The sequence below is a fragment of the Panulirus ornatus genome, chromosome 11 (assembly GCF_036320965.1).
Source record: "Panulirus ornatus isolate Po-2019 chromosome 11, ASM3632096v1, whole genome shotgun sequence".
Lineage (NCBI taxonomy): Eukaryota > Metazoa > Arthropoda > Malacostraca > Decapoda > Palinuridae > Panulirus > Panulirus ornatus.
In genome coordinates, this window is record NC_092234.1 from 16793590 (window position 1) to 16813689 (window position 20100).

General features: G+C 39.4%; 1 protein-coding gene across 1 annotated transcript; it reads left to right on the plus strand.

The window, feature by feature from the left end:
• The first annotated feature begins 27 nt into the window (after nucleotides 1-27).
• Nucleotides 28-15451, plus strand: LOC139751335 (mitochondrial import receptor subunit TOM20 homolog). The gene is made up of 4 exons (XM_071666690.1): nucleotides 28-243; nucleotides 2903-3006; nucleotides 9719-9886; nucleotides 13921-15451. Exons 1-4 carry the CDS (start codon nucleotides 111-113, stop codon nucleotides 13972-13974), a joined length of 459 nt encoding a protein of 152 aa, XP_071522791.1. The 5' UTR covers nucleotides 28-110; the 3' UTR covers nucleotides 13975-15451.
• Nucleotides 15452-20100: the final 4649 nt, after the last annotated feature.

Genomic DNA, 20100 nt, shown 5'->3' on the forward strand with positions numbered 1-20100 from the left:
AGCGCCCTCTATACTTTGTTTATCTGTTATGGTCGACTGGTGAAGCTGGTCTGTGCTGGCGTCTGCTGAGGCGGACACGCTGGGAAACCCATAGAATATACAGTCATAGCATGACCATGATTTCCAAGGGCACGTTAGGCATTTGTGCTGGAGTGGCCGGGGCGCTCTTCCTCGGATATTGTATATATTTCGACCAGAGGCGACGCAGTGACCCAAACTTTAAGAAGAAACTTCGTGAGCGACGTGAGTACCCTCAGCATTTTTGGTAGGGTAGATATGAGGGCAGTTTTACTTAACTTTCAATCTGTTATGAAACTCAGGAGATTATGTTAAATACTTATTCTTTAGAAAGAGACTTTGTTGATAATTGTTCATTTTACCTGTATTTCAGATGAAGATACCCATCTTATAATTAGTTATGTCAACTCCATTATATAAATGTGTATTATCTCATATGTACATATAAGTCTTTAGTTTCACCTGGTGACGCGAAAGCTGTTGTTGGAGATATGACCTTCATTTATTTATAAATAGACGTGACCACAACAGAGATAACTTGAAACCGTGATAAACGCCCTTATTGCTTTGTGGTGCAAATCAGTGACAGTTTATGTTTTTTTTTTTTAGTAACGTGCTTGACTTTGGCTTGGTGCCATCCATGACTCTACAGACAACCTAGAAATGTCTCATCTCACCATGATTTGATTTTTCGAAAGTTGTGTGTTAGCATTGGTGTCTTCCACTTATCCAAGAATGTTAAGGTCAGACACTTAAAAGTTCCATGGAAGCTTTCTTCCCACATAATCCGATGGACGAAAGATTGTTGTATAAACACTGAATTGTCTAAAACATCCAGACTACTTTTTTCTAAGAACTGTGCATTGTACCAGTCCCAGAGTAATAGTGGTGGAAGGTGTTGGTCTTATATGTTTTATTTGGAGTAAGCCTTTCATCTTTCATCTCTCTGTTGCCTCATTCCTGTTGGGATGGTCCTTGATGTTGACACCTGTAGAGTCTGTGGCACAGGTTGAAGGATTTGTTTTATTTGTAGTTGCATATTATTATCCTTGGTAATTTATTTGTGTACCTCTTCATTAAAACTAACTTTGGGAAATGACTAAGTATTTTATATTAGTAATAATGATTACAAAATGATCTTTGGAGCATTATATTTTATTGAATGATTCTAAATAAGGGTTAGTGTTCATGTATATCAGGGGAAATATCCTCACTACCTATACACTCCTCACGTAGTCGCCAAAATGATAGTAGAATTGTGCGTCCATTACATTTGCCTCATGCTGGGCATTGCATTGTTTCAGTTTACTTTGAGCACTGCATTGATTGGTGCATTTTTGTGAGCATGACTACTATAGCTTGACCAAAGTACTGAAAATTTGGGTATAACTGTATTGCAAGGTAGATGAGGTAAGATTTTTAATTGGTATAGCTATTGAATTTTTTCAAGTGTGTTACTTCCTTTTATTTAAATGAACCCCATATTTTCTTGAATACACTTTTCATATCATATTGTTGTATTTTTGCATAAAACATGATGCTTCATGCTCAGCGGGTATGTCTGTAATCACAATAAATAAGTACCCATGTCCGAAGATTAGTTTTGATGTGATCTTTCATACTACTCGCCATTTCCCGCATTAGTGAGTTAGCTTTAAGAACAGAGGACTGGGCCTTTGAGGGAATATCCTCACCTTGCCCCCTTCTCTGTTCCTTCTTTGGAAAATTAGAAAAAAAAAAAGAGGGGATGATTTCCAGCCCCCCGCTCTCTCCCCTTTTAGTCGCCTTCTACGACACACAGGGAATACGTGGGAAGTACTCTTTCTCCTCTATCCCCTTTTGAGTAATGTCAGTCATATTACCTTCTGTAGAAACTGATATTAATAGATCAGTATTTGATGAAATGAATGGTTAATGATAATGAAGTTGTGGGAAAAGCACCTTGTTAAAGATATTTCCAGTCAAATTCCTCCAGAGATTAGAGACTCAAGAATCACATGGCATGCTCACCCACAGGCATGAATACCATCCTTATATGGTAAAGGTAATAGTGCAGAGAGGCATCTCTGAATAGTTGACCTTAAGAGATGATGATCAGCTAAAAAATTAGACACATGTTGTTCAGCAGACTGGATGTTGGATTGAAGTCCACAAATGTTCCAAAAATGAACAAGGAAAGACCTAGGTTTAGGAACTGTGTCTGTAAAGGTGAACTGGGAACATGATCACTTTTTAGTGGTCAAGGGAGCCCAAGGAACCACTCAGCCCTCCTCAGACAGTGGCGTAATTCTGAATCTGTGTTGGAGATACACTATGATGTTGCAGTTCTATGAGTGGATACATAAAATGTTTGGAAAGATAATAAGTAAGAGGGCAGAGTCATGTGCTGTGTGAGTTGGAGAGGTCTTGTTAGTGGAGTGAATGCCAGCATCTGTGTAGATGAAATGAGAAAATACAGCAACCATGCTGGTTGCAGGTTTGCTGTCTTTAACCCTCCCATTATATAAGCAATAGCACCTCCTTAGTTGGTGGATTCTTGCCACCTACTGCTGACTGAATGAGGATTGTCTTTCTTTAAAAGAGGAAGAAAAGGAAATTTTTCCTTTGATTTTTTTTTTTTTTACCGATGAAAGTCTTTAGTTTTGTATTTTAGGTGCAATAGATTGATAAAGTTAATTGTGAAAAGAATATTCAGTCTTAGTATTAGTTATTATTTCTTATTATTTCTGTTTCTATATTTGGACTTTTCTTTGTGTCTAGAGTGTTTATCAATACAAGAAATGCTCCAGCAAATGTTTAGACTTCATCATAAGAATTGCACTTATGATTTAGACAATTACTCTTTCTTAGTATTAACAGCTACTAAGTTGTAATATGCTTTCAGGTCGCAAAGCCACAAAGGGGAGTAGTGGAGGGAGTAGTTCAGTCACCTGGCCCAACCTCAAGGATCAGGAGGCTGTTCAGAAGTTCTTCCTTGCTCAGGTTCAGGTATGTCATTGGCAGATGAATTTCTAAATTTTGATTTTATGAAGAATTCCATTTTGATATCCTGAAACATAAAACATGTTTCCCTTGCTGAAGATGAGTTTGCTGTAAACAAATTCATGAATAAACAGTTTACATCTTTCTTCTGTTGTGTGTTCTGTGAGCATGAGTGATTCATTTGGAACAGCAAGATTAGGGTCCTCCAACCTTCAGTGTATATGTTGGGGAAGTGTTGGCCATTCTCACCCATTGCCATCCACCTAACCATGGTAGTGGTAGCTCAATTCTTTCAGGCCCACCTTCATCCAATCTGAGACTGGCACTGGATAAATATTTACAAAAAGTGTACCAGACCATCCTGGCTGTGGTGTTTGTGTGGGCCTGCTGGCCATGGCTTCCAACGGCTTGGTCAACCAGCAATCAAATTCAGCAGCTTGGTCTCAGCCCAAGCTGCTGAGGGTAGAGGATCTCAAAAGTCAGCTCAAGTAAAACTCGAGGTATGATGTCATCAACCTACTCCTCCTGGCCACCAGACAGCTCAGAAATTTCCAGGCTTACAATCTGACAGGATGTGTACTATCAGAGTTGTTTTTTATATCAATTTTCCTTATTTTATATTTTATATTGTATTAAGAGAATGATGTATGTGTGCTTTGTAATGTTTTAGGATACTATATACATATCTGTCTATATCTATAATGCCCATTCCCTCTGGGAATGCCTATAGCCAAAGAGTCTCCACTCATCCCTGTCATTCAAAATTACTTGTACACACCATTCCATGCATTCTTCCATCATATTTCTCTCTCCAGTACTCCTTTACTCTATTTCCCCATGTCACAAGTGGTTTTCTTCTTCTGCCAACCTCTTTAATCTAACAATTATACACCATCCTTGTAAACTCCCTGTCTTGCATTCTTTCCACATACTATTTAAACATATTTGATGAAAACACCAACCAACCACAACCCTCAGGAAAACCTTAAAGTACATGCCCTTTCAACATATGAAAGTTTCACTTAGAATTCTTTGCCCCACTTGCAGCTCAAGCACCTACAGATATTTTCAACCACTCATGGTTATACAAAATCATCATTGACTTCTAGAAACTTGTCATTAGGGTATAAATATTAAAACCCTCAAAACCACCTACTTATCCCCCTACTGCTGTGTACCACTGTCATTATCATACAGATTTGAAAAAGTGACCCATAAAAGAATCAAAACTAAATATCATTCTCATCTATCCTGGCTTCAGTCATCCATAACCTTCCCCCAGATATTTGTGGCAGTAGATATTAGTAGAGCATATATGAGGATTACCTGGTTTAGAAAGAGAGAGATACATAAGTATATGTATGTAAGTAGGAGAGATGACCAGAGAGCATTATTGGATTATGTGTTAATTGATAGGCACATTAAAGAGAGACTTTTGGATGTTAATGTGCTGAGAGGGGCAACTGGAGGGATGTCTGATCATTATCTTGTGGAGGCGAAGGTGAAGATTTGTAAAAGTTTTCAGATAAGAGAGAAGGTTGGGGTGAAGAGAGTGGTGAGAGTAAGTGATCTTTGAAAGGAGACTTGTGTGAGGAAATACCATGAGAGATTGAGTGTAGAATGGAAAAAGGTAAGAGCAAGTGACGTAAGGGGAGTGGGGGAGGAATGGAATGTGTTTAGGGAAGCAGTGATGGCTTGCGCAAAAGATGCTTGTGGCATGAGAAAGGTGAGAGGCGGGCAGATTAGAAAGGGCAGTGAGTGGTGGGATGAAGAAGTAAGATTGTTAGTGAAAGAGAAGAGAGGGGTGTTTGGACGATTTTTACAGGGAAGTAGTGCAAATGTGTGGAAGATGTTTGAACTCTCACCTTTATCCCCTTTGCCTTTGTACAGTGGCACTATACTTGCATTCCACCAATCCTCATGCACTTCACCATGATCCATACATACATTGAATACCTTTGCCAACCAATCAACAACAGTCACCTTTCTTAGTAGATTCAACTGCAATACCTTCCAAAGTCACTTCCATGGCAGATTTCATCTTCCACAAGGCTCTCACCACCTCTTGTCTTTTAACCAAACTATTCTCCCTGACCCTCTCACTTTGCACACCACCCTGACCTAAACACCTTACATCTGCCACTCTATCATCAAACACATTCAACAAACCTTCAAAATATTCACTCCATTTCCCTCTCACTTCATCATTACCTTTTATCACTTTCCATGGTTTACCCCATACGTTTCACATGCCCTAGTTTAGTCTGTTAATAGCATGGCGACCCTGGTGTATGCCATTGTTCCAATTGACTCTATTCCTTGCACGCCTCTTACCCTCCTGTATGTTCAGGCCCCAATCACTCAAAATCTTTTTCTTTCCATCCTTCCACTTCCAGTTTGGTCTTCTGCCTCTCCTTGCTCCTGCCTCCTCTGACACATGTATCCTCAATGTCAACACACCCTCTTCAGCTCTTTCAACCACATTTTATATTTCCATACATCTCTCTTACCCTATCATTACTTTATTGAACCACCTCACACCACATATTGTCCTCAAACGTTTCATTTCCAACACCACCCTCCTCCATACAACCCTATCTGTAGCCTATTCCTCACAACCATATAATGTTGTGGATTTACTATTCCTTCAAACATACCCATTTTTGCTCTCTGAGATAACATTTTCTCTTTCCACACATTCTTCATCGCTCGTAGAACCTTTGCCCCTTCCCCCACACTGTGTGGATAAGGGAGGAAGAATTCTGCCCCTGGATTCCTCATGTCATGAATTGTGACTCAGGGTTAGAAGCAGAGTACCTAAATCTTTTTAATTCATTTTCTGGGATTCAGGGAGAGAGAGTACAACCCGATCCAAGGCTTGGGTGTGTAAATGTTGTGGATGTATCCAGAGTGTAATGAAGGTAGAGATGAGTATTATGTTAGGGAGAGGGCTCTGGATGTTCTGGCTCTTAAGTGAAAGTAAGCTCAAGGGTGTAGGGGATGAATGATACAGGAATGTTCTTAAGGTAAAGACTGATAGTGTAAAGGCATGGATAAAGGAGAGGGTGTGAAAAAGTGTAAGCAAGTGAGCCCTAGGATGCTGTGAATGAAAATGGATTGTGAGAGGTGGGTGATTGTTAGTGCTTATGCTTCAGAGAAGTCAGGAAGAGAGATGGATGTGTACCTCAACAACTTCATTGTGTTGGACCAAGGATTAGGGATAGGTGATTTGAATGCAAAAGTTGGTGAAGTGGCATTTGAAGGTGTAATTTGAGGGCATAGTTTACTTAGTGCTGTGAGTGAAAATAGTGAACAGTTTGTGGAATTGTGCTGAAAAATGACTGGAATACCTGGTTTAAAAAGAGAGCATTCATAACTACATTATGGGTGGTCTTTACTAGAAAATGTTTTAAGTGATATTTTGCAACTAGATAATGTTTCAGTGATTTTCTTGCTAACGAGAGATTCTTAGATGTAGATGTCATGAGGGGTAACTAGTTTGATTTCTTGTTTGTTTCTTGGTAGAGGTGAGGGTGAAAGTTAGAAATGATTTTGAAGGGAAGAGTGTGGTGGAAGTAAACTTGGCAAAAAGCTTGTGTGAGATAATATCAAAAGAGATTTGGAGGAGTGGCAAAAGGTGAGAGTAAACAAAACAAGGGTGAGTGGGTGAGGAATAGGAGGTATTTAGGGAAGCATTGCTGACATGTGCAAAATCAAGTATATAACATGGAGAATGTTGGTTGTTGGCATGTGAGAAAGGGTAGTAAGTAGTGGGATGTCGGATGAAAGCTTTTAGTGAAAGAGAAAAGTGAGTTGTATATGTGCTGCCACAAGGGAAGGAGTTAAGAGATTGTGAAATGTACTGCACTAGAGTTGCCGTCTGTCTGTGACCTGTTTAGGGTTAGGCACAAAAAGGCTAAGTGGCACTGGAGTTTGCCTGTTATGAAGACTTTTCCTGTAGCCACCTTCTTGAAGGAGTTCCCTAAGGGTTTGGGTATCAGAGATATAGATAGATAGTGAAATGTATAAGAGGAAGTGGGAGGAGGTCAAGAGGAAGTTTCAGGTAATTGTTATTAATGAGTGTCTTGATAAAACATTGGATTATGGCATGATTTTAAGTGACTGATTCTCATTTTAGTATTTGTTTTTATTACTTGGAGAAACATGCATGGTAATGGGATTTTAATTCCAGTGCTGATGTGATTAATAGAACTTTTTTTTTCTTTAGGCATATAAGATTATTTCAGGACTTCTACAAAATGCTCAATTGATAATGGAAAGTTAAGATCTTTAGTAGATAGATTTTAGATAAGCAGGATTAATAGAAAACTTATTTTGCTTTGGCAGCTTTATTTTTCCAATAGCATGACAGTTGGAATTACATACTGTATATAGAGGAAATCATAGTTATGAGGTAAGCAAAAGAGGTTGGCTTAAGTCAGAACTGACCCCACTTATCACATATTAATTGTAATATTTTTACCATAATTTTATCAATGTATGTATGGTTCATGGTGAAGTGCCGGAGGGTTAGTGGAATGCATGCATAGTGCCATTGTACAAAGGCAAAGGGGATAAAGGTGAGTGTTCAAATTACAGAGGTATAAGTTTGTTAAGTATTCCTGGGAAATTATATGGGAGGGTATTAAGTGAGAGGGTAAAGGCATGTACAGAGCATCAGATTGGGGAAGTGCAGTGTGATTTCAGAGGTGGTAGAGGATGTGTGGATCAGGTGTTTGCTTTAAAGAATGTATGTGAGAAATACATGGAAAAACAAATGGATTTGTATGTAGCATTTATGGATCTGGAGAAGGCATATGATAGAGTTGATAGAGGTGCTGTGTGGAAAGTATTGAGTATATGGTGTGGGAGGTAAGTTGCTAGAAGTAGTGAAAAGTTTATGTCAAGGATGTAAGGCATGTGTACGAGTGGGAAGAGAGGAAAGTTATTGGTTCCCAGTGAATGTCTATTTGCAGCATGGGTGCATGATGTCTCCATGGTTGTTTAATTTGTTTATGGATGGGGTTGTTAGGGAGGTGAATGCAAGAGTTTTGGAGAGAGGGGCAAGTATGCAGTCAGTTCTGGATGAGAGGGCTTGGGAAGCGAGTCAGTTGTTCACTAATGATACAGTGCTGGTGGCAGATTTGGGTGAGAAACTGCAGAAGCTGGTGACTGAGTTTGGTAAAGTGTGTGAAAGAAGAAAGCTGAGAGTAAATGTGAATAAGAGCAAGGTTATTAGGTTCAGTAAGGTTGGGGGCCAAGTCAATTGGGAGGTAGGTTTGACTGGAGAAAAACTGGAGGAAGTGAAGTGTTTTAGAAATCTGTGAGTGGATTTAGCAGCTGGATGGAACCTTGGAAGCGGAAGTGTCACAGGGTGGGGGGGGTGGTGAAGGTTCTGGGAGCTTTGAAGAATGTGTCGAAGGCAAGAATGTTATCTTGGAGAGCAAAAATGGGTATGTTTGAAGGAATAGTAGTTCCAACAGTGTTATATGGTTGCGAGGCATAGGCTATAGATAGGGTTGTGCAGAGGAGGGTGGATGTGTTGGAAATGAGATGTTTGAGGACAATATGTGGTGTGAGGTGGTTTTACCGAGTAAGTAATGAAAGGGTAAGAGAGATTTGTGGTAATAAAAAGTGTGGTTGAGAGAGCAGAAGAGGGTATATTGAAGTGGTTTGGTCAAATGGAAGGAATGAGTGAGGAAAGATTGACAAAGAGGATATATGTCAGAGGTGGAGGGAACTAGAAGTGGAAGACCAAATTGGAGGTGGAAGGATGGAATGAAAGAGATTTTGAGCGATCGGGGCCTGAACATAGAGAAGAGTGAAAGGCTTGCAAAGAATAGGTTGAATTGGAACAATGTGGTACACCGGGGTCGATGTGGCTGTCAATGGATTGAACCAGGGCATGCGAAGCATCTTGGGTAAACCATGGAAAGTTTTATGGGGCCTAGATGTGGAAAGGGAGCTGTGGTTTCAGTGCATTACACATTACAGCTAGAGACTGAGTGTTAACGAATGTGGCCTTTGTTGTCTTTTCCTAGGGCTACCACACACACATGCAGGGGGAGGGGGTGACATTTCATGTGTCGCAGGGAGGTGACGGGAATGGATGAAAGCAGCAAGTATGAATATGTACATGTGTATGTATCTATATGTCTGTGTATATATATGTATGTATATGTTGAAATGTATAGGTATGTATTTATGCATGTGTAGGCGTATGTGTATATACATGTGCATGTGGTTGGGTTAGGCTATTCTTTCATCTGTTTCCTTGTGCTACCTTGCTAATGCAGGAGATAGCGACAAAGTATAATCGAATAGATAAATGCTTTTATCAACAAAGGAAATGATAAGATAGGATATATCATTTATTATTATTATTATTATTATTTCATAATTGATTACCATAAAACCTCATTCAGAAAGGGTTCTAGAGTTATCTCAGAACTACTTTTCCATGGGCTCCAGCAGCTCTAAGGTTGTTCCAGATTCACTAGTCAGGAAAGGACAGACTTGTTTGAACTGAGAAGTTCTTTGGTGGGATTTTGCTCTTTTATAAGCTAACAATGGTATGGCTTTGCCAAAGGTACTTTTCATTTACAGTGTAACCTCAATCAGGCAGTCCAGTAACACTACATATTGTATCTGTAGATGTATATGTACATAGATAAATAAATGTCAAGAAAATGTGATTTTTTTTTCTTTTTTGTTACAGGCTGGTGAAGAACTTCTGGCGCAGGGAGAAATTGAGTCTGGTGTGGAACACCTAAGTCGTGCCGTGGCAGTGTGTGGACAGCCACAGCAGCTGCTGCAGGTCCTCCAGCAGACCCTACCCCCGCAGGTCTTCCAGCTTCTCGTTCATAAGCTACCAGCAGTTGGCGAGGTTAGGACCAGCTCTCTCTTGTGGCTTTATTCAATTGAATGTTATCAACCCAAAGTTACCATGAAAATTTTTTTATTTTGAAATACACGTAAATTCTGTTGAATTGCAGGATTACTCTTAAGTATAGTAGTTCATCATTTTAGTTGACTTTTTAGTATATTGAGTGGTCCAGAACATTGGAAATTGTGATATATTGAAGCGTTTGTTACATCAGTACTTGTTACCCCTCTCTATAAATATTTAAGCCTTGTTTTTCATATTACTTTAAAAGTATACAGTACAACATTAGCCTACATTATCCATCCTTTCCAATAAATATTATGGTTTAATTATTAGTCTGGGTTTGCTGAGATGAGCACAGATGCCATAATAACAAAGGAAATAAGAAAATAGGTTATAGTATGTTAATTGTGGGTTTAGTGAAATTGTAGAAGTCTGGCAAAAATTAAGGTTTTTAGCATTTTACTGAAATCATGAAAGTAATGGGGAGTAGGGAAGATATTTTTTATTTATAATGCTTAATCACCGCCTCCCACATCAGCGAGGTAGTGCCAGGAAACAGACAAAGAATGGCCCATCCACTCATATACACATATAAGAAAAAGGTGAGAAAAAAAAGTGAAAAAGAGGGCAAATGAGAGTTGGGGTGAGAGAATATCATTAAATTTTAGGGAGAATAAAAAGATGTTTTGGAAGGAGGTAAATGAAGTGCTTAAGATAAGGGAACAAATGGGAACTTAAGTGAAGGGGGTAAATGGGGAGGTGATAACAGTAGTGGTGATGTGAGAAGATGGAGTGAGTATTTTGAAGGTTTGTTGAATGTGTTTGATGATAGAGTGGCAGATATAGGGTGTTTTGGTTGAGGTGGTGTGCAAAGTGAGAGGGTTAGGGAGAATGATTTGGTGAATAGAGAAGAGGTAGTAAAAGCTTTGCGGAAGATGAAAGCCGGCAAGGCAGTGGGTTTGTATGGTATTGTAGTGGAATTTATAAAGAAAGGGGATGACTGTATTGTTGACTGGTTAGTAAGGTTATTTAATGTATATATGACTCATGGTAAGGTGCCTGAGGATTGGCGGAGTGCTTGCATAGTGCCATTGTACAAAGGCAAAGAGGATAAAAGTGAGTGCTCAAATTACAGAGGTATAAGTTTGTTGAGTATTCTTGGGAAATTATATGGGAGGGTATTGATTGAGAAGGTGAAGGCATGTACAGAGCATCAGATTGGGGAAGAGCAGTGTGGTTTCAGAAGTGGTAGAGGATGTGTGGATCAGGTGTTTGCTTTGAAGAATGTATGTGAGAAATACTTAGAAAAGCAAATGGATTTGTATGTAGCATTTATGGATCTGGAGAAGGCATATGATAGAGTTGATAGAGATGCTCTGTGTAAGGTATTAAGAATATATGGTGTGGGAGGCAAGTTGTTAGAAGCAGTAAAAAGGTTTTATTGAGGATGTAAGGCATGTGTACATGTAGGAAGAGAGGAAAGTGATTGGTTCTCAGTGAGTGTTGCTTTGCGGGAGGGGTGTGTGATGTCTCCATGGTTGTTTAATTTGTTTATGGATGGGGTTGTTAGGGAGGTGAATGCAAGAGTTTTGGTGAGAGGGGCAAGTATGCAGTCTGTTGTGGATGAGAGAGCTTGGGAAGTGTTCAATTATTGTTTGCTGATGATACAGCGCTGGTGGCTGATTCATGTGAGAAACTGCAGAAGCTGGTGAATGAATTTGGTAAAGTGTGTGAAAGAGAAAGCTGAGAGTAAATGTGAATAAGAGCAAGGTTATTAGGTACAGTAGGGTTGAGGGTCAAGTCAATTGGGAAGTAAGTTTGAATGGAGAAAAACTGGAGTAAGTGAAGTGTTTTAGATATCTGGGAGTGGATTTGGCAGCTGATGGAACCATGGAAGCAGAAGTGAAGCATAGGGTAGGGGAGGGGGTGAAGGTTCTGGGAGCATTGAAGAATGTATGGAAGTCGAGAACATTATCTCGGAAAGCAAAAATGGGTATGTTTGAAGGAATAGTGGTTCCAACAATGTTATATGGTTGTGAGGTGTGGGCTATAGATAGAGTTGTGCGGAGGAGGGTGGATATGCTGGAAATGAGATGTTTGAGGACAATATGTGATGTTAGGTGGTTTGATCGAGTAAGTAATAATAGGGTAAGAGAGATGTGTGGTAATAAAAAGAGTGGTGTTGAGAGAGTATAAGAGGGTGTTTTGAAATGGTTTGGGCACATGGAGAGAATGAATGAGGAGAGATTGACCAAGAGGATATATGTGTGAGAGGTGGAGGGAATGAGGAAAAGTGGGAGACCAAATTGGAAGTGGAAAGATGGAGTGAAAAAGATTTTGTGTGATCGGGGCCTGAACATGCAGAAGGGTGAAAGGCGTGCAAGAAATAGAGTGAATTGGAACGATGTGGTATACCAGGGTCGACGTGCTGTCAATGGATTGAACCAGAGATGTGAAGCATCTGGGGTAAACCATGGAAAGTTTGTGTGGGGCCTGGATGTGGAAAGGGAGCTGTGGTTTTGGTGCATTATCACATGACAGCTAGAGACTAAGTGTGAACGAATGTGGCCTTTGTTGTCTTTTCCTAGCGCTACCTTGTGCACATGCGGGGGGAGGGGGTTGTTATTTCATGTGGGGTGGGAATGAATAAAGGCAGACATTATGAATTATTCCCTGCATGTCGTAGAAGGTGACTAAGAGGGGAGGGAGCGGGGGGCTGGAAATCCTTCCCTCTTGTTTTTTTTTTTAATTTTCCAAAGGAAGGAACAGAGAAGGGGGCCAATGGTGAATGGTTTGAAATTATGAATTATGTACATGTGTGTATATGTATATGTCTGTGTGTGTATATATATATGTATACGTTGAGATGTATAGGTATGTATGTTTGCGTGTGTGGACGTGTATGTATATACATGTGTATGTGGGTGGGTTGGGCCTTTCTTTCGTCTGTTTCCTTGCACTACCTCGCTAATGCGGGAGACAGCGACAAAGGAAACTAAACATAAATAAATAATATTCATAAATGCCCATACGTGCCCATATACATGCATATATGTATCAACATATACATACATGTACATACACATGCATAGACATATACATATATATGCATGTACATATTCATATTTGCTTGCCTTCATCCATTCCTGTCTACCCCACCACACAGGAAATAGCATTGCTACCCCCCTGCTTCAGGGATTAGTGAAGTCATAAAGGTGTAATGGAATCACAGGAGTTATCATTCACAACTGTTTTAAAGTTCTTTAAGTAGCTTAATAGTTGACCAAATAGCAGTGAAATCATGGAATAGGAAAGGTGTGGGAATAATGAGGTCATCTTGCAAGGCATCACTGGGAAGTTTGGAAGCTGTAAGGGTAACAGGGCTCTGAGAGTTCAGTAGTACACTCATTTGGGATACTGAAATCATGAGAATAGTGAAGCCAAGGGATCAATGATGAATTGTGAAAGTATGGTGAGCAGTGAATATTTAGGGTCCGTAAAGTCTAAAAAGCAGTGAGGAAGTTTTAGGATTAATGAATTTAAGGGAGTATTTAAGACTTAAAGAGAATTGAAAGTATGGAGCCTCATGAATTCATTGGATTATTGAAGTCATGTAGAGTAGAAAAGTCATGGCAGTGATGATGTAGAGATTAGTGTAGAAGTAGGTTGTGAATAAGGAGAGTATTCAAAACATGGGTTTTAATGATTATAAGAGTTATGGGTAAATGGAACATTTCTTATTTTGTGTATTCATTCTCATTACTCTTGCCATTGCCCACTGGTGATTGTATTTTTTTTCTCTAACATGGCTGTTATTGATAGATACCTTGTAGTTAATTGAAAATATAGGATGATCATTTTATTGTACTAAGATGCACTAAATTTTTCTTTGTAAGAGTTGATTGCCCTGTATCGTTAAAATCATTTGGAACCAATTGCTGCACTGGATCACTGTTGTTTGATGGTTTGGGTAATCATGATATACTTAGCAGTACACCTTTGTTATTGTTACTTAATTTTTTTCTCAACAGAGCATACTTCAGGCAGCTGGTGGGTCAAAAGTGACAGAAGAGGATGTTGAATGAGAGCTGTACCACCTAGCCTTGATTCAACCTTTCATTATATGAGGAGTTACATAGTGTGTGGGCATGGCTGGAAAATGGAAGATTGTGATAAGCGTTTGTCTTTGCCCCTCATCTTTTATTTGAAGCAAACTTTTCAGAATTCAGATTTTGCTGTCATATGTCTTTTTTTTTTTCCTTTGTTATTGTTGTGCCTAGAAAACAGATCAGCCAAATGTGCCTCAGGGTATGTATCAAAAATACTGTGGCCATCACAATGTATGTACATACATTGGTGTAGAATGCATCACTTTCATCTTTGTACAAGACAGCTGTGGCATTTTTTACTATATGATTTGCTTCATACATTTTAGAATGTATGAAAACTTAATTGTATATGTTTGGCTTTGGATTTTGGTCATGGCTTTTCACCTCTTGGACAGATACTACATCTCGTGTACCCTTGCAAGTTAAATTTGATGCTTATCACTCTCAAGACACTGCACACAGTGTCATTTATCTAAACAATCTGATCGAGTGCTTTACAGCCTTCCATATAACAATGGAAGGCTCATTTGTAGTGGGTACTTTTTTTCTTTTTTTTTTTTCTTTTAGTGGTTATCTAACCCACCATGGCAAGGGAACAACACCATTTGCTGAGAAATTTGTTTATGCATACCACCAACTCACAAGAAAGGCATTTTAGAAGCCTTTTTTTAAACTTGCCACCAACTGACAAGGAAGTCATTTTAAAGGTGGTCTTTTTGTCTTGTATGTTTTTAGATATTTCAGCTCTGTGTGCGAGGATTTTCCAGATAGATGTTTTTTCAATGTCTGAGGTAGCCCAACGCTGAAGTACTGCCAGAGCTGACCCTTAAAGTGGTGGTTATTTTCAGTGCTGGTGATATGAGATAACTAAGTTACATGGTAAAGGTCCATAACTTTGTATATAGATTTCCAGCTTTGTGTGCTGTTGCCCCTGTGAGGAAAAAAATCATGTGGTCTTTCTGTTCTTACAAGGTTTGTATGAAAATTCTTTTTATAAATAGACTATTGAATGTGAGTTTATTATTTAGTCTGGCTGTTTATCTGTTTATTGTAGAGGTATATATTTCAGAATAGATTTATTACATTAGCACAAATTTGAAGTTTTGATTTAAGTAACCCCTTAATAATTTTTTTTTTTTACCTTAACAGTGACAGTAATGCTCAGTTATATTTAATTTTCTTCACCATTTAGAACATAATTCAACCTGTCATTGTCATACCAGGTTTTTCTGCTATGCCATCGTATTTCATAGTTTTCTGTTGGTTTTCAAACTAAGCACTTCTCTTCCTTTTCCTTGTTTAAGACTACATATGCTTTTAAGAAATATTTAATTGGATTGGAGAAATAGTATGAATTGTAGATTTTTTTTTATTATGAATTTATGAATGTATCTGTCAGCATTCAGTGGGATCTTGTACATAAACAGTAATTTAAGTAAAAAATTTTTTAATACCCTGCATTTCACTTGACCTCTTGAAATGTTTTTCAATACCCATTACAGTTCAACAAATCTGGCTTGAATTTTCATGATTTCACAAAGATCTGTCATTATCAAATCACGGTGAACTGATGGCTACATGAAATAATCAAGCAAATAAAGCTATGCTGTTGGGGGGGTGGATGAGGAGAAATGTTAAGAGGCAGTTTGTTGATGTGATTTCTATTTATGTGTTATGGAGAGAGGTTTACTCATGGTGACCCATCTCATCAGGCCATAGATTAAATCCAAACCCTGAACAACACCACATGCATAATTATTGAAAAAGAAAATGGTGAACTTGCACTCAATCCATATCAAGATAATCCACAAAATTAACTTGTTAGAAATTTAGAAAATTTACAGCCACGCCTTCCCAGCCATTGCATGAAGCACATCTAGCCTGAACCAAGACAAACATACAGTAACCAGGAACCACTCCTCAAAACACAATAAACCAAACATATACTATAGCATAATCATGACAAACTTATACAAAATCACCTGTGTGACAAGTGCTGACACTCAACATTTCAATAAAAAACAAAGACCAACCATGACAATTTATCAAACCTCAACATGAAACATATTGGTCCAGTAGCAACCAAGCACTTACAGACATCCTCAACCATTCCTGGTTTAAAAAAAGAAGAAAAACTTGACACTCCAACCCCTAACCCCAATTCCTACTGCCTATGCCACTTTTATGAAGGTATCTTTGCTGGGAGAGTTTTACATCCCTTCTCCCAGATCTTTCTCCCCAAGTCAGTGTTTGATTACTCCTACTCTGATGCCCTCTTCCCTGAACCCAAATCTGCTTGGAATCACCTCAAAGCTGTTCTTCAGAGTCGAGCACATATTCATAAATTGAAAGTGTGTATTTTCCTCCTAAGATCAATAAATTTTTATGGTCTTAAACCAAAAGCATCTGCAACAACTTCAACTTTAGTAGCTCAGCATCTTTCTCCCGACCTGGTCAATCTATAGCCACCTTATTTTACTCTAATTATACTTTCTGTGTTTCTTTGTCTTGCCCTCTTTCCCCACTCTTACCACTGAACCTATATCTTCACCTATATTTTCTTTGTGCAAGGTCTTACAAGTACTTTTCCAGATTCAAGTGGGCAAGGTGTATAGGCCAGTTGGCATATCCTCTAGCCTGGAGCAAGTATGCATCTGAGCTAGCTTTGATCCCTGCACTCCTCTTTTTGTATGTATAAATATCTTGACTTTTCCCTCTTAGAAGCTTGACTTAGTGCAACCCATCCCTAAGAAAGGAGAGCATTTTAACCCTTCCAACTATCAGTCAACTGGTTTTACTTCTGCTGTATCCATAGTCTTCGAAATGCTAACTTTCTCAAACTTTTGGAATTCTCATTTCTTATTGATCATCAACATAGGTTTTGTAGGAAAAGATCTATTGGTGGCTTATGTAACTCATCTTTGGTCCTCCTTTCAGAGATTTTGGGGAAACTTTAGTCAAAGCTCTCAGCATCTCCAAACCACCTGAAAGGTTGTGGCCCAGTTCTTTGCTTTCTGTCTTTTTCCTTTTTTTTTTTTTACTTGTTTCTTAATGCACAGTTTCCTCTTTGGTCGATCCATTGCAGAAGCAGTTGTTAGACTGACTTCTCCCACTTATCTTGTCAACAGTGGTGTCCTGTCTTTCACCTCCATTAATGATCTTTGAACTTTTAACTCTTCACTCCTTTGCTAATGAATCAACTTTACACACTATAACTCACTTTTCATCCCTTTTTCACTATGACACATTCTCTTCTTAATATAATTTTTAGTAAGGTAGCATCAGGAAACAGACAAAGAAAGGCACATTTGCTCACATATATATATATATATATATATATATATATATATATTTTTTTTTTTTTTTTTTTTTTTTTTTATACTTTGTCGCTGTCTCCCGCGTTTGCGAGGTAGCGCAAGGAAACAGACGAAAGAAATGGCCCAACCCCCCCCCCCCCCATACACATGTACATACACACGTCCACACACGCAAATATACATACCTACACAGCTTTCCATGGTTTACCCCAGACGCTTCACATGCCTTGCTTCAATCCACTGACAGCACGTCAACCCCTGTATACCACATGACTCCAATTCACTCTATTTCTTGCCCTCCTTTCACCCTCCTGCATGTTCAGGCCCCGATCACACAAAATCTTTTTCACTCCATCTTTCCACCTCCAATTTGGTCTCCCTCTTCTCCTCGTTCCCTCCACCTCCGACACATATATCCTCTTGGTCAATCTCTCCTCACTCATTCTCTCCATGTGCCCAAACCATTTCAAAACACCCTCTTCTGCTCTCTCAACCACGCTCTTTTTATTTCCACACATCTCTCTTACCCTTACGTTACTTACTCGATCAAACCACCTCACACCACACATTGTCCTCAAACATCTCATTTCCAGCACATCCATCCTCCTGCGCACATCTCTATCCATAGCCCACGCCTCGCAACCATACAACATTGTTGGAACCACTATTCCCTCAAACATACCCATTTTTGCTTTCCGAGATAATGTTCTCGACTTCCACACATTTTTCAAGGCTCCCAAAATTTTCGCCCCCTCCCCCACCCTATGATCCACTTCCGCTTCCATGGTTCCATCCGCTGACAGATCCACTCCCAGATATCTAAAACACTTCACTTCCTCCAGTTTTTCTCCATTCAAACTCACCTCCCAATTGACTTGACCCTCACCCCTACTGTACCTAATAACCTTGCTCTTATTCACATTTACTCTCAACTTTCTTCTTCCACACACTTTACCAAACTCAGTCACCAGCTTCTGCAGTTTCTCACATGAATCAGCCACCAGCGCTGTATCATCAGCGAACAACAACTGACTCACTTCCCAAGCTCTCTCATCCCCAACAGACTTCATACTTGCCCCTCTTTCCAGGACTCTTGCATTTACCTCCCTTACAACCCCATCCATAAACAAATTAAACAACCATGGAGACATCACACACCCCTGCCGCAAACCTACATTCACTGAGAACCAATCACTTTCCTCTCTTCCTACACGTACACATGCCTTACATCCTCGATAAAAACTTTTCACTGCTTCTAACAACTTGCCTCCCACACCATATATTCTTAATACCTTCCACAGAGCATCTCTATCAACTCTATCATATGCCTTCTCCAGATCCATAAATGCTACATACAAATCCATTTGCTTTTCTAAGTATTTCTCACATACATTCTTCAAAGCAAACACCTGATCCACACATCCTCTACCACTTCTGAAACCGCACTGCTCTTCCCCAATCTGATGCTCTGTACATGCCTTCACCCTCTCAATCAATACCCTCCCATATAATTTACCAGGAATATATATATATATATATATACATACACATGTGATAACCCTCTTCTTGTCATCCACTGATGTATCTTTCTTGTCTTTAGCTAAGAGCATCTCTAACAACTTCCGTCGCTCTACCTTTCCTTCACTTTTCTAATCTGACAGGACTATATCTGTCTTTAATGTAGATAAAGCAATTCTTTGGTTCCTGTTTCTACTTTAATTCCACCTTGGATGACCCCAACATTCCTTCACCCCTTGAAATTCCTTTTACTTAAACTATGCCTCTTCCTGTAATCTCTTTTCAGACCATCTGAAAAGTGCTTCTTTCCTTGGACAAAACAAGGCTTATGGTCTTGATGGCATCCATCCCTGTGTACCATGGAGTGTGCCTCTCAACTTGTGCTTGTGCCTGCTTATCTGTTATGTTTCTGCTTAAAAACCAAGACTTTTCCTCCTTGGAAACATCCATTGATACATCCCATCCCTAGAAGGGCGACTGATCTGACCCTTCTAACTACTGTCCTATTGCTTTGACATCTACCATTTCCAAAGTCTGAATCCATCAACTCCTACATCCTTAAACACCTTGAAAATCACAGTCTTCTCTTTGATCACCAGTATGGTTTTCATAGGGAGAAATTCACTGGTGATATTCTCTCCTATCTTGCTAATGTCTGGTCATCATCCCTGAAAGATTTTTGGGAGTCATGTGTAGTTGCCCTTGATTTATCTAAGGCTTTTGATAGGATGTGGCATCAGGGTCTCATCCCTAAACTCCCGTCTTTTGGTTTCCCTCCTTCACTTTGCTCCATATCTAGCTTCCTCTTGGGCTGATCTACCTATGTGGTTATTGATGGATCAGCCTTCCCCTTTTCTCCATCAACAGTGGTGTCCCTCAAGGTTCTGTTCAGCCCCCTACACTTTTTCTCCTTTTTTCTCAGTGATTTACTCTCCACAAATAATCCAATGCACTCATATGATGATGACAGCACTGCTACATTCATCCACATCCTTCAATTCTGGTTCCTCTTCTCTCACTCGATCTGCATCTCATCTTGACATAGCTTCTTTAATAAACTCAGACTTGGACAGGGTATCTCAGAGGGATGCACAAAGTCATGTTAAGTTTAATGCCTCCAAAACCCAATTTCTACCCATCTCTCTATCGAAAACTCCTCTCTACTCTCATCTTTCCTTTCATGGCTCTGTAACTCCACCTCTTGACTCACTGAACATACTTGGTATTACTGTAACATCCACTCTTTTTTTGGAAACCCCACGTTACT

Bases quoted from the DNA above. Each gene is read 5' to 3' on its own strand.
- LOC139751335 (XM_071666690.1), top strand. From the start codon at position 111: ATGACCATGATTTCCAAGGGCACGTTAGGCATTTGTGCTGGAGTGGCC. The intron at 244-2,902 runs GTGAGTACCCTC...ATATGCTTTCAG, and splicing joins GAAGAAACTTCGTGAGCGAC to GTCGCAAAGCCACAAAGGGG. The intron at 3,007-9,718 runs GTATGTCATTGG...TTTTTGTTACAG, and splicing joins TCTTCCTTGCTCAGGTTCAG to GCTGGTGAAGAACTTCTGGC.